General features: G+C 40.5%; 1 protein-coding gene across 2 annotated transcripts; it reads left to right on the top strand.

Moving 5' to 3' along the window:
• Window positions 1-217: 217 nt before the first annotated feature.
• On the top strand, window positions 218-14,575 carry top2a (DNA topoisomerase II alpha). 2 transcript variants are annotated; one of them, XM_061027780.1, is made up of 35 exons: window positions 218-384; window positions 1,058-1,204; window positions 1,442-1,535; window positions 1,625-1,688; window positions 1,833-1,978; window positions 2,386-2,483; window positions 2,581-2,793; window positions 3,210-3,383; window positions 3,740-3,841; window positions 3,949-4,086; window positions 4,182-4,320; window positions 4,421-4,578; window positions 4,745-4,870; window positions 5,037-5,147; window positions 5,486-5,591; window positions 5,722-5,831; window positions 6,450-6,542; window positions 6,628-6,742; window positions 6,837-6,958; window positions 7,233-7,381; window positions 7,519-7,750; window positions 7,835-7,969; window positions 8,095-8,295; window positions 8,375-8,570; window positions 8,801-8,892; window positions 9,846-9,992; window positions 10,112-10,195; window positions 10,388-10,600; window positions 10,718-10,847; window positions 11,472-11,627; window positions 11,928-12,105; window positions 12,960-13,015; window positions 13,117-13,230; window positions 13,401-13,627; window positions 14,050-14,575. In XM_061027780.1, exons 1-35 carry the CDS (start codon window positions 367-369, stop codon window positions 14,194-14,196), a joined length of 4,731 nt encoding a protein of 1,576 aa, XP_060883763.1. In that variant the 5' UTR covers window positions 218-366; the 3' UTR covers window positions 14,197-14,575. The 2 variants fall into 2 exon arrangements, with proteins under 2 accessions (XP_060883763.1, XP_060883762.1); XM_061027779.1 differs by having other exon boundaries at window positions 11,469-11,627.
• Window position 14,576: the final 1 nt, after the last annotated feature.

The raw sequence follows: 14,576 nt of genomic DNA, 5'->3' as shown, positions 1-14,576 counted from the left end.
CCGTAACAATGTTCTATTAAGTATTTAGGAAACCATCTTATTTTAATAGTATATTTGTAAAAAAAAATGTTGACTGTTTTAAGTGTGACAAATATGTCTTATTACTCCGGTACAGTAGGTGGCTGTAAGCCTCGTCAATTCCTTGAATGCCACCCACCATGACACAAAAGAAAGCGAAGAAGAAAACCCCCCGCTTGATTGGTCGGTGAAGCTGGCGGGAGCGGTTTCCTCCAAGTTTTGAATTTTGGACCACGAAACGTTTCAGTGCAGCGCGTATTATTAAGAGCGAGGAGGGAGTTGTTTAGCTAGCGTTAGCAATAAACTTTTAATAAGTAACTGCGGGTTTTTGCAGTAAATAGAAGAAAAATGGCCGAACCACTGAAGGTAAAGTTGTTACTTCGATATCCGTTATCTCCAGAAAGTTTTTCCCTGCTATTTATACAATGAGACTTAGCAATGGCTAAAATTAGTTAGCTTACATAGTTAAGTACAACATTGAGCTGATTCCAGTCACCTATATCTACTTTAATGACATCTCTGCATGTGATGTTAAAATGCAGATACACACATTAGTCGATAAAACGGTGTTGAAGCATAGTCTGTAAATATTGTACGAAATAACTTCCCTTCAGGGCACACGGCGCATCATCAGAAACCATGTCGATGTTATGATCTATAACCATTAGCCAGTTTGCTAACAATCTCCCTCAACAGTGTTTAAAAATCTCTTCCTATAACAAAAAAACTTTACATGCATTTGGGACAAACGGTAACGTCGATTGAGGGATTTCACTCATTGTGACAATTTTGATATTTCTATTTATTGTTAAAATGTATAATGTCTGTGTTTTAAATCCCGTAGCAATACAATAAAATGTTTTCTTAATCACTTTTGGGTACCACATGCACATATTACATTTATTCAGCCAGTGATATTTGCAGATTTTGTCGGTCAGTCTAAACAAGATCAATAAAACACAAAAGGGAAACCTTCTTTAGTGATGACTGCAACACATGGAAATTCACCTAAAAGAAAATCCTCTGTCACTGTCAACAGTCCTTCTTTGAAAACAAGCCTGTGGAAAAGACGAAGAAAGATCCGAAAAGGTTGTCAGTGGAAAGGATCTATCAAAAGAAGACGCAGTTGGAGCACATTCTGCTCCGGCCGGACTCCTACATCGGCTCTGTTGAGCCTGTCACCCAGGTAGGAAGTCACTGAGCAATGTCTGAGCCTTTGTAACCGATGGTCTCTATCATAAACCTTTATTGATTTACATCCTTGGGTTCATCTCAAAGCACTTCATGTGGGTGGACCATATGAGGTATGAATATTGAACCTACTGCGCAGGTGCAAGATGTTAAATTGACAAACAACACATTAATGGTTTGAACGTAACACATTTATGCTAGGCCTTGGAAGTAACTAGTTCTCTCTCCTCAGCAAATGTGGGTGTATGATGAAGAGGAGGCTGAACTGAACTGCCGTGATGTGACATTTGTTCCTGGGCTTTACAAGATTTTTGATGAGATCCTAGGTGAGTAAATAATCTTAATGTGATGAGACATTTTTGGTCCTCATTACTATTGACATCAACTAATTTCAATTTTTCTTTTATCTTTACAGTAAATGCAGCTGACAACAAGCAGAGGGATAAAAGCATGTCCTGCATTAAGATCAACATTGATGTGTGAGTAATGTCAAATATGAACTAATCTAACATCTCCATTCTTAGAAATGTCTCAACTCATAGCCCCATCTCATTTCAAGGTCAACTGCTCTCTTTAGTATCACAGTGGCACATCATTAAATGTGTGTGTGTTTTTCCTTTCAGTGAAAACAACACCATCAGTGTGTGGAACAACGGGAAGGGTATTCCTGTGGTTTTGCACCAGGTGGAGAAGGTGTTTGTGCCTGCTCTCATCTTTGGACAGCTGCTCACCTCCAGTAACTACGATGATGACCAGAAGAAAGTCACTGGTGAGACTGGAATGATTCTAGAAAATCTGACACCTATTTTGTTTTATACCTTTTTTTTTATACCATTATATCAATTAATGACTTTGAATGAAAATGTTTTTTTTGGTTTTTTTTTACCATCAATGTTTTATTTCTCTAGTTTTGGTAACTTTCAGTATCTCACCAATGAATCGCATAAAATAAATCTCCTTAAGAGTCCAACAGGGGGACTAAAATGGGAAGTTAAAATATTACAAATTAAACTGAAATATATTTAGTATGGATTAATAATTATATAATGAATAAAAACATATCGCAATCTAGACTCCACAATAAAAACACATAATGCAAGTTTTGCAAACTATGAACATTTAGTGGTTTGTATAAAGAAGTAGCAGCCGTGTTTAACTCAAAAACTTGTTCTTCAGGTGGTCGCAATGGATACGGTGCTAAGCTGTGCAACATCTTTAGCACAAAGTTCACTGTAGAGACCGCCTGTAAAGAGTCAAAGAGAAACTTCAAGCAGGTATGAAGGATGTAAAACCCAATTTAGTTCTTGTGTTTATCATTGTAATATGTAAATGGAGAAATGTCCTTTTAAAGCACATCCTTGTTTTTCCCAGACCTGGTATGACAACATGGCTAGGACAGAGGAGCCTAAAATCACTCCCTTTGGCAAAGAGGAATTTACTTGCATCACCTTCAAGCCTGACCTGCCCAAATTTAAAATGACCATCCTGGACAAAGACACGGTGGCTCTGATGACCAGGAGAGCTTACGACATTGCCGGAGCCTCTAAGGGTGTCCGTGTGTTCTTCAATGGCAAGAAGCTGCCAGTAAGTTACTGTTGTTTCACTTCCTTGTTTCCCCCTTTTTGGTCTGTTTCTGTCTGTCAGACACCTTTCCATCAGTTATCCCTTACCAAATAAGAACATGTTGAATTTCTCTTTTAAACATTATGAGTCAGTTTTAAAAGAGATGTCTTGAGGATTTCAGTCTCTATAAAAAGTCTTTATAAAAATATATTTTAAAGCTTTTGAGCAGCTACATATAAATAATGATATTCTCACAGTTTAGATTTTACAAAGTGTTGATTTGGTATTTGGGAATTTAAATGTTACATACAGGATGGCATAACCACATAATGTGATTTTCTTCAGTCTTTTATTTGCCCACTCATTAACGTTTACCATTTAAAAGTCTGCAGGGGTGCGATCATGCTATCATTAATACCGCTCGTCTTGTATTCTAGATCACAGGTTTCCGTAACTACGTGGACATGTATTTGAAGGACAAAGTGGATGAGGTTGGCAATCCCCTCACTGTGGTCCATGAGGTTGTCAACGAGCGCTGGGAAGTCTGCCTCACCATGAGTGAGAAAGGTTTCCATCAAGTCAGCTTTGTCAACAGTATTGCCACGACCAAGGTAATGTTGAGGTGTATCACATAGTTTATAATGCATTTAATGTGTATATATGTGTGTAAGAGAGTGATTGATTGAGCTTGGATTGTATTGGTTGATTGGATGTTCTGCTCAACCAATTATTTAATTGTAGAAGTGCTGGAATACTGAGCGCCAATTTCCATTTATCTTGTGTTGTCAGCCATGTTTAAAATTAAATCTTGGAGCAGCTATGTATTTTTTAAGACTAGATGAAGCTTGTAGCCCAGGGTCCTTTGTCAGCTAAGTACAAGTTTGGCTGCTCTCCCGGCCACTTTGTGTCACTGTGATTAAGACTTATGACGTTTATTCTGTAAATGGGATCTTGTGTTTGTCCTCAGGGAGGGAGGCACGTTGACTATGTGTGTGACCAGGTGGTCAGCAAGATCGTTGAAATAGTGAAGAAGAAGAACAAAGCTGGAGTGGCCGTCAAGCCTTTCCAGGTACAGTCATCCTATCGTAACCTCATACCTGAGTGTGTGATACAAATATGTGACAACGTTGTTGTCATTATTGCATATCTGAGTATGCTCCACTCATCTGCCTCCAGGTAAAGAACCACATGTGGCTGTTTGTCAACTGCCTGATTGAGAACCCAACCTTTGACTCTCAGACCAAAGAGAACATGACTCTGCAGCAGAAGACCTTTGGCTCCACTTGTCCTCTCGGTGAAAAGTTCATGAAACAGGTGCTAATCAAAATGACACTGGCATTGCTTCTTTATGTTCAAAAGTGTCATCACTCGGATTCCACTTATAAATCTGCATTTTCTACTTCCTTAAGGCTACTTCCTGTGGGATTGTGGAAAGCATCATGAACTGGGTAAAGTTCAAGGCACAGTCCCAGCTCAACAAGAAATGCTCAGCTGTTAAACACACAAGAGTCAAAGGGGTGCCTAAATTGGATGATGCCAATGAAGCAGGTACTGTGTACAAACCTCTTTTTTATTTATTTTTATTTTAAAGCCTTATAAGAATGCAAATTAGTTTCCCTAATCCTGAAGTTAATATGTATTCTGGCAGGTGGGAAGAATTCCATCGGCTGCACACTGATCCTCACTGAGGGAGACTCAGCCAAGACACTCGCTGTGTCTGGCTTGGGAGTGGTGGGAAGGGACCGCTATGGTGTCTTCCCTCTCAGAGGAAAAATGCTGAACGTGAGGGAGGCCTCACTCAAACAGGTTAGACCCAGCTGTATGTTCAAGCATTAGACCTGTAGACGTTTCATGGATACATTTGTAGTTTTGTAAAAAAAAAAAAAAAAGATGAATAAACATAACAATGGGTTGAATATGAGAAACCGTGCTAAGCATCATCAGATTGAAACATGTTTATCTTCCTCATTAGATCATGGAGAATGCTGAAATCAACAACGTCATTAAAATCCTTGGCCTTCAATACAAGAAGAACTACAGCGACCCCGAATCCCTTAAGTCTCTGCGTTATGGCAAGCTCATGATCATGACAGATCAGGTGTGCCAGCAGTTCCATCTGATCTTTTATTTCATCTTGGACTTCTTGTCATTAATTTACTTCACATTTCCAAGTCATTTTGTATTCCATATTATATTGAAGTGATATCAATCATAAACAGATGACTTTGAATCCATTTGACTTTATTTATATATTATTACCTCAGGATCAAGATGGCTCCCACATTAAAGGCCTGCTGATCAACTTCATCCACCATAACTGGCCCTCTTTGCTGCGCCACAACTTCCTGGAAGAGTTCATCACTCCCATCATCAAGGTATGTCTTTAAAGGACTTGGTAGGTAGTTAAGCTGTGGTTGACAAGTGATTGGTGGAAAAAGTATGGAGAGTGGTGAAATGATTTGGGGAAAGAGCGACAAATGTGGAATAAATGTGTTTTCCAGCTGATGAGTAATCAACAACAACAACAACACTACCATCTGCTGTCAAAACCCAAGTAGTGCTGGTGGTTTCTTGTTTTTACAATATTTCTGCAATTTATATACAAATAACACTTTTCATGATCCCAATCTGATGGTTGTCATATTCTAAACTTAAATTTCTCACCTTTGTTAATATTGATTCAACATTTTCTTATTATTTTCCTGCTCTTTAGGTGACTTTCAAGAAAACTCACATGTCCTTCTACAGTATCCCCGAATTCGATGAATGGAAGGCTACAGTGTCCAACATCAAATCTTGGAAAATAAAATACTACAAAGGTTTGTTTTAAACCCCTGTGTGGTAGTAAGACTGACAAGTAAGCAGCCCTTCATACGTGGTTAATGTCACGGTAGTGTCAAGGTTTATTTTAGTGCTATATCTAACAGAGTTTCTTCCCTTTGTTTCCAGGTTTGGGAACCAGCACATCGCAGGAAGCCAAGGAGTACTTCTCTGATATGGAGAGACACCGAATCCCATTCAAGTACGGCGGCCCTGAAGACGATGAGGCTATCACCCTTGTAAGATTTGACCCCTCAGTTTGGCTCGATCATGTCAAATTTAAAATGAAATGTATCAGACATTGTGCTGTCATGTTAACCCTTTTATAACCATATGTTGTATCAAAAATCAGAATTCATCTATTAGTATATCAGACCTTTTACTACCTTACAAACCTACACACACATTGAGATCCTCGGGCAGAGGTCTCCTGGTGGTTCCAAATGCAAAATTAAAAACAAAAGGGGATAGAGCATTTTTTGTGAGGGCTCCAAGACTCTGGAACAACCTGCCCGAGGAGATCAGGTTGACAGAATCACTCATCTCTTTTAAGTCACTTCTTAAGACACACTTTTTCCGGTGAGCCTTTCCTGATTTTTGTTGATTTTAAATTGTTACTATTTTCCTTTAAAAGAATTATATGTATTTTACAGTTCTTTTAAAAGGGATTTTACATCTTTAAGTGATTTTAATTCCTTAATCTTGCCTTGTTTATTATTCTATGACCTGCCTGTTTTTATATTTGCTGTCCTTGTAAAGCACTTTGTAACTTGTTTTTGAAAAGTGCTCTATAAATAAAGATTATTATTATTATAGGTTAGGTAAGTGATTTTTTTTTTTTCTTTTTCTTTACGAAGGCCTTTAGCAGGAAGAAAGTGGACGAGAGAAAGGAGTGGCTGACGAACTTCATGGTAAACAGGCGCCAGCGCAGGGAGCACAACCTGCCGGAGGTAACGTCCCAACAATGAGTTCACTTTGTGTTAATACCTTATCGCTGCTTTCTGTTAAATTCTTTGTTTTGCCATCTCTTCACAGGACTACCTGTATGGCCAGTCCACTAACTCTCTCTCCTACAACGACTTTGTCAACAAAGAGCTCGTCCTTTTCTCCAACTCGGACAATGAGAGGTCAATCCCCTGCCTGGTGGATGGTGTGTGAAATAATCAAAGAAACATCTTTAACCCTGGAGCAACCCTGTGGGGTGTGAAAGTGGTCTGATGTGTGTCTGTGTTTGTGTGTGTTAGGTCTGAAACCAGGCCAGAGGAAGGTTCTGATGTGCTGCTTTAAGAGGAAGGACAAGCGGGAGGTGAAGGTTGCCCAGCTGGCCGGCTCTGTGGCTGAGATGTCCGCCTACCACCATGGAGAGGTGAGATGCTAATACACATTTCCAAACATGTTTTCAAATTCTGCCCTCTTTGAAATTGGTTGCAAGGTCTGGTTAGATTTACAATGTTTTTCTGGTAAAAAAAAATGTATATTGTATTCTTGGAATTCCAAAAATACAAAGCAGCCTCTGATAGGAAACATGCAGCTAATGCTACCCGTGAGAAGTGTTAGCTATATTTTTACAGTGCTGATACCTAACATTTTGTAATTCTAATACTGATAATTTAATCCTGCCATCTCCTTTCCTTCTTCAGGTCTCTCTGATGGCGACCATTGTCGGTTTGGCCCAGAACTTTGTGGGAAGCAACAACTTGAATCTGCTGCAGCCTATGGGTCAGTTTGGAACCAGGCTGCACGGTGGCAAGGACTCGGCCAGCCCTCGATACATCTTCACCATGCTCAGGTCAGCAGCCTGATCACTGACTCAAACAACCAGATGCCTCCTGCATGCAGTTTGACAAAATAAATAAAGCAGGTCATTTTGTGGTTTATGCTGCCATTGAACTAAAAAAAAAAAATCTCAATGTTTCGTTCTTCCAGCCCCCTTGCTCGCCTTGTTTTTCCATCATTGGACGACAACCTGCTCAAGTACAACTATGACGACAACCAGCGTGTAGAGCCTGAGTGGTACATGCCCATCATCCCCATGGTGCTGGTGAACGGTGCTGAAGGAATCGGAACAGGCTGGGCCAGCAAGATCCCCAACTTCAACATCCGGGAGATCGTAATCAACATTCACCGCATGCTAAATGGAGAAGAGCCTCTGCCCATGGTAAGGAAGGAAATAACTGTTTTAAGTCTCTGAGACTTTTTTGTCTTCTAGTATTCATGTAATGTGTTTTTTTTTCTACCATAGCTTCCAAGCTACAAGGGCTTCAAAGGTACAATTGAGCAGCTGGCGTACAACCAGAATTTGATCAGCGGAGAGGTGTCTATAATCGATTCCACAACAATCGAGATCTCAGAGTTGCCTGTCAAATCCTGGACACAGGTCAGTCTATAACTGCTTTGTCCATCCTCTTCCTTGCTCCTTTCTCTAGATATGATTGTAATAATAATATATATTTATATATATAAATATTTAAAGTACTCTCCACATTATTGTCTTTTTTGTAGGCCTACAAGGAGAATGTGCTGGAGCCGATGTTGAACGGCACAGACAAAGTCCCCGCTCTGATCACAGACTACAAGGAGTACCACACCGATACCACTGTTCGCTTTGTGGTCAAGATGTCAGAGGAGAAGCTAATGGAGGCCGAGGCTGCAGGTCTCCATAAAGTTTTCAAACTTCAGACCACGCTCACCTGTAACTCGATGGTAAATACTGCAATACCAAAAACACAGCATTTCAGAAAGCGTTTCTGCAGTACTTAGTATGTTTTTCTTTTCTTTTTAGGTTCTGTTCGACCATGTGGGCAGCCTGAACAAATTTGAGTCTGTGCAGGATATCCTCAAGGACTTCTTTGAGTTGAGGCTGAAGTACTATGTGCTGAGGAAGGACTGGCTGGCGGGCATGCTGGGAGCTGAGAATGCAAAACTCAGCAACCAGGCCCGCTTCATCCTGGAGAAAATCGAGGGCACCTTGGTTATCGGTTAGTAGCTTGTTAACATGTTTTGCTGCATAAAGCCATAACACATTTGAACATGTACATTACAACTAACCAAGGTTTTTTATGACTTTATTATTCAGAACACCTCTCAAATGTTTAAAAGGTTTATAATGATGATCACCCTTTGATTATCATTTCTTTCATATCTAAGGGAATCTAGAAAGTGTCTTGATTTTCCACCATAAGTTCTAATGCTTTCGATCCACTTGTAGAGAACAAGGCGAAGAAGGAACTGATCCGCATGCTGCAGGAGATGGGCTACGACTCCGATCCAGTCAAATCTTGGAAACAGGCTCAAGAGAAGGTAAATCACTTCAAACTAAGGCCACAACAAAGATTTTAGTCAAAACGATTACCTTTTGCTTTGGCTGGTCCTTTACATCAGGGGTTCTCAAACTTTCTTAGACCATGGACCCCTTTCAGGTGAGAAATTTTTTCAAGGACCCCCTCATCATCATATCGTTGATAAGCTATTAATACTATGTAATAATGTACTATGTAGTACTTTGCAACGATAGAATTAGGCTACATTTATACTTTACAATTCATTAATTTTATAAACTTTGAGAACATGATGGCTCCGAGGTGGTTTTTTTTTAATTTAATTTTTATTTTTATTGTTACGCACTTCGAAGTGACAGACATGTCACGATCATATCAGAATTGATTTAATGGCATAGAGTCTGAAATCAGGGAGAGAGTGGGGAATGACATGTGGAAAATGAGCTATTGGTTGGATTTGAACCTGGGCCGCCCGCTTAGAGGACCACAGCCTCCGTACATGGGGCAGGCGCTCTAACCACTGCCCCACCAGCGTGCCAAAATCTACTCTTTGTGGTTTAGGGTCACTGGAGTAGTAACCCCACCTCATTGTCCGTCCACACAAACGTGTGTGTGTGTGTGTGTTAGTATTTCTTACAGGTCGCCGCTCTGCAAGGAGTGCAGATGCATGTCATCTTTCATTACAAATAAACGCCAACCTCTGGCTTGGCATGTATAACACCGTAATTTTAGTTGTTTTTGCAGATACGTGTGCACGGTGGTTGTTATCGAGATGTTGTTGTCTAAACGCAATATATTTTAAAAAAAATGTTTTTACATTTTATTTAAAAAGAACATGAGAAATTATTCAGTTTTTCAGAGGATTGTTATTGTGTAATCGTTGCCTAAGTGTTTTTTTATCACTTCAATAATGAGTAATACTAATTAAGGGCCTTCATCTAAGGAAATAATATGTTTTTGTATTCATGTTCTTAGTATGTTGAGGAGATGGACAATGACGAAGAGGAAGAAGCAGGGCAGGAGGACACCAGCGGGCCAGACTACAACTACCTGCTGAGCATGCCCATGTGGTTCCTCACCAAAGAGAAGAAGGAGGAGCTTTGCAAACAGAGGGATGCTAAGGTGTGATATTCTGCCATTATTGTATATATTCTGAAATATGGTTCCAACTTTAACAATGGCATTAAAAATAGACTCTCTCTCTCTCTTTGTTTTCTTTTTAAATGATATCTGATCTGTAGATGACGGAGCTGAACACCCTGAAGCAGAAGACTCCAGCAGACCTGTGGAAGGAGGACCTTGCTGCTTTCTCTGAGGAACTGGAGGTACTGCCTCTTTCTGCCTGCATTTGTTTACTCTCTAAATCCAGTCCATAGTGCTCCTTGGTCATTATATAATAATGTGCAGTGTAACCTGCCTACATGACAATCCAACCCTCTGTTTGCATCCGAGTTAGTTGTCTCTAAATCGTATTCCCTCCTGAATCTTGTTGTGAAACGTTTCCTCCCTGTCTTCAGAGGTTGGAGCAAAAAGAAAAGGATGTTGACAACATGGCTGTTACAAAAGTGGTGAGTGGAAAAGGAAAAGGAAGGGCAGTGAAGGTGAAGGTGAAGAACGAGACTCTGCCAACGCCGCAGGGTCGGCGTGTTGTCCCACGCATCACCAGCACCATGAAAGCTGAAGCTAACAAGAAAGCTGAACTGAAGAAAGGAGGAGGCAAGAGACTCAAGGTGTGCCCTTTGAAATTAGTACAAATTGCTCTCAAAAACTGATTTGTTGGTTGAAGTTCTTGTATGTGCTCCAGTACATAACATTACAGTACGCCTAACCTCTTACTGTAATTGCAGAGTGAAGACGTGGTGATGAAGATGGAGTTTGGAGAAAATGCAGAGAATGAAGAGAACGGCATGCCGAGTGAGAAGATCAGTTTGGCTGCACGACTCAGCAAGAAGACTAAAACTCAGGCAAAGGAAAAAGGTGAGAGTGGCAGCTGTACCAACAAATGGAATTCTGTGTGAAAAACAAATTGTCCTTATCAACGTCTGAAAAAAATGAACATGTAGTTATTTCTAACAATGACCCTAGAAAATCATCTGCAAATGATCTTGTTTCATCACCCTGCACTGAGAAAGCAGAAGTAAAAAAGCTAACCACACCCGTTACATGAGGACATTGTGATTCAGAGATTAGATGAGATTGTGTAACTGTTAATTATACCTAGCAGGAATAAGATCATCCCAGCATATCAGATAAGAATCTGCTTCTTTGACTTGTGAAAGTGCTTGAGCTAGCAAAAAAAGATAAAATAATTTCTGTTTTGGTTAACACGGGGATAATTCCACCCTACTGCTAGGTGTGTAGATAATTAATAGACTGCAATGACGCAGGAAGAGAATGAGGTTGTTTGTCCATTTTAGCTAGCTGTAAAGTTTTTTTTTTTTTTTTTTATAATAATCCTTTTAGCACATAGCATTCCCAATAAACGCGGCCATCATGATTCATGTCGATGGATTATTACAGGTTGCACCCCGTGCCTCTAAAACTTCTGTAAGAATGCTCCGTTTTTGATAAAGATCTCTTTAACTTGCTCCTCTGCAGCAGCTTCTAAGACAAACAGGCAGAGCACTCTGCAGTTCAAGCCCGTTATCAAGACAAATCCATGGTCAGATGATGACGAGATGGACGTTATGTCAGACAGTGGACTGCAGACAGAAGAAGTGGTTGCCCCCAGAGCACGGGTTGATCGCAAATCTAAAGGTACGCCCGAAGATGTCCCCGACAACTCTCTGAATCCATATTACTTCTGTGCTATCTGATTTGATCCTCTGATTTGACTGTTTGCTTACACTAAGAGAGACTGTTTTAAAACTCTTCAAACTGCTAAACAAGATGTTATCTGTCCAGAAAAGTTTGTGATGATGTAATAACAACACTCGTACAGCTCATTTCCTGAGGCTAATTAGCTCCATTATGCCAATTAAGCTGTTTGATTACTTATCATCTATTTCAGGAGAACTCCACTTAAACATTCTTGTTTCTTTATTTCCTTTTGTTAAGCTGCGGTGAAGTACAGCCTGTCTGGCAGTGAGGATGAATTTGATGACTTGGTGAAGAATAAAGCTCCGAAACGGAACGTTTTAACCAGTGATGATGACGACTTCTCTCCAGACCCCAGCGCCATGGCTGACAGTGATGTGGACTCTCCTGCCCCACCTCCAAAAAAAACAGAACCTGCGTGAGTATTACATTTATTGCATAAGGCCGTGTTCACACTTGACTACTTTTTTCAACTGCCAGCGCCTTTTTTACATACTGATTTTACAAGCCTATAGAAAAAGTATGATGCCTTTTCAAAAAGCGCTGTGCCCGACGCCTTTTTCAGTTGAATTATTTCAACTTTTCAGAAAAGCGCTGGGTGACATCAAGCGCTTTTCTGACAGCTGACCAATCAGGACGAGTAGTAACCTACGTCCCTAGCTACCGGTGCCCAAAAAGATGTCATGCACTCAAAAACTGTGAACTTCCACCAGATATGTGTGCATTGCGTGTCTGCTCCGGTCTGTTACGGGTCCGTACATCCTCATCCGTCAACACCCACCGGCTGTGTTCTCAGTCTGCAGCACGGAGAGCACAGCTGGACAGCTGGAGTACGGAGACAAAGGAATTTCCGTGGTAATTTTACAGATTCGCTCATGACAGCACGAGATAATACGATGTACGTTGTATAAAACTCAATAAAAACCTTATAAACACGTAAACAAATACACAAACGGTCGTTTTTCTGAACCGTCAAAACGGAGGGTGTTATTCTGAAAATAAACCGATATTTTAATGTTGTATCAGTGTCTGACTTCCCGTCCTGTTTGTTCTTTTCTGTGCTAAATTGATGCGTTGTTCTCCGGACGGCACCGGCACGGTTGCACCGTAGGCTAGATCCTGTTGTCAAGGTTACAGAACACTCGCACATAAGCTCTCCAAAGGGGCTGAAGTCCAGTGTGAACACGGCCTCAGGCTGCTTTTACATCAAACTTTTTTTTTCGGTCAGCTTCATATTTACCTCTAAACTGATCGTGTGTCCCTTCTTTGCAGGAAAAAGGTTACGAAAAGTAAATCGACTGTAAAAAAATCTGAAACCAAGTCAAGCTGTAAGTTTTTTCTTCTTCTTGGTACTGTCTTATCATGAGCTTTGGAAAATGTTAGTCTAATTTCTAATGTTGAACTTTTTTCTATTTGTTTTAATCCGCAGCTCAGTCGGATGAGCCTGCACCCAAGGCTCCAGTTCAACGTAAAACCAAAGAGACTGCACCCAAGAAAGCTCCTGCTGCCAAGAAACCAGCTGCATCCAAGAAGAAGGCTGCAGGTAATGACTCCTCCTGCATATGAGGGAGTGAGCGCAGTGAGAGTTGTGTTGCTCAGATTAAGAAGTACCAATGACTTCAGTTAAAATGTAACAATAATTGTACTACATCAATCACAGCATCCGGCCCATACTCTGCATAACTACTGTTGTTTCCTGATCATTTCTCATAGATGTGAAGCAGCCATCCATCCTAGATGCTCTGTCAAAGCCCAAACCTTCTTCCAACACATCCACCAAGAAGATACCGTCATTTGGCTCCAGTGACTCGGAGGAGGAAATCAAAGTAACAAAGGCAAAGCCCGCCCTCAAACGCAAACAAAACGTCAGTGATGACTCCGACAGCAGCTCCGACGACCTCATGTCTCGCCTCAAGGCCAAAACAACTGCAGCTGGCAAGGTCGGTTTTGACACTGATTTCAGACATGCATTTTATCCCATCTCTCCCCCTATCCCTTTCCAAGCCCGATGCAGTCTAGGCCTGTGAAGGCTGTTTCGTCATGAGCCGGGGATCCAGCTGAAGATTTCTGCCTTTTTAATAAGACAGTTTTTTCTAACCACTTCAACTTTTGCTGCTTTGCTAAAGTCCTCATGATGGATAGGCCGGATCTTTGTAACATAACAATGAGTAAGGTCTTTTACCTGCTTTTTGTAACATAACAATGAGTAAGGTCTTTTACCTGCTTTTTGTAAAGTGTCTTGAGATAACACTTGTTATGAGTTGACGCTATACAAATAAAAATTGATTGATGTCTCTAATTAAACATGAATCACTATGAAGGTTGTTTTTTTTTTCAACTTATTTATTCTCTGTTCTTGTAGAAAACTAAGAGGTGGGACGATGACAGCTTTGACGTTTCAGACCTGGAAGCAGAAGCTCCTGTTGCCGTGGCACCGCGTGATAAGCCCGCACGTGGCCGCAAACCTGTGACCTACAACGTGGACTTGGACTCCGACTCCGACTTTTAAATTTCAGTAAATTCATTTATGCGATAGTTTTCTACCTATTTTGTATTAAAGACCAATTCTTTAAGAAGCTACACATAGTTAGTGCCGTCTGTTAACATTAGCTGTGCTTTTTTCTCTAGAAGAAGTTGTGTCTTATATAGACCTCGTTGTGATTCATTGATCCCAGAAAGGGTCCCTGTCCTGTCCAAGGGCAGAAGAGACAGAAATGTTCTGATTTATTGACTGCTTGGACCTCATGTTACCTTTCTGGAGATCTACTTTTACCACCTTTTCTAATCCATTTTCCTGTACGTGTTTTGTCTTGTCCTGTAAATATTTCAATGGCTGTTCTTTTTTTATTGTTGGAAATAAAGCTACCTTGTTTGCATTCATTGTAAAAT

This window comes from Labrus mixtus, chromosome 21, assembly GCF_963584025.1.
Source record: "Labrus mixtus chromosome 21, fLabMix1.1, whole genome shotgun sequence".
NCBI classification, from domain to species: domain Eukaryota; kingdom Metazoa; phylum Chordata; class Actinopteri; order Labriformes; family Labridae; genus Labrus; species Labrus mixtus.
This window is presented reverse-complemented; position numbering and strand designations above follow the sequence as displayed.

Bases quoted from the DNA above. Each gene is read 5' to 3' on its own strand.
- top2a (XM_061027779.1), top strand. The intron at 10,196-10,387 runs GTACTGCCTCTT...CCCTGTCTTCAG, and splicing joins CTTTCTCTGAGGAACTGGAG to AGGTTGGAGCAAAAAGAAAA. The intron at 13,628-14,049 runs GTCGGTTTTGAC...CTGTTCTTGTAG, and splicing joins AAACAACTGCAGCTGGCAAG to AAAACTAAGAGGTGGGACGA.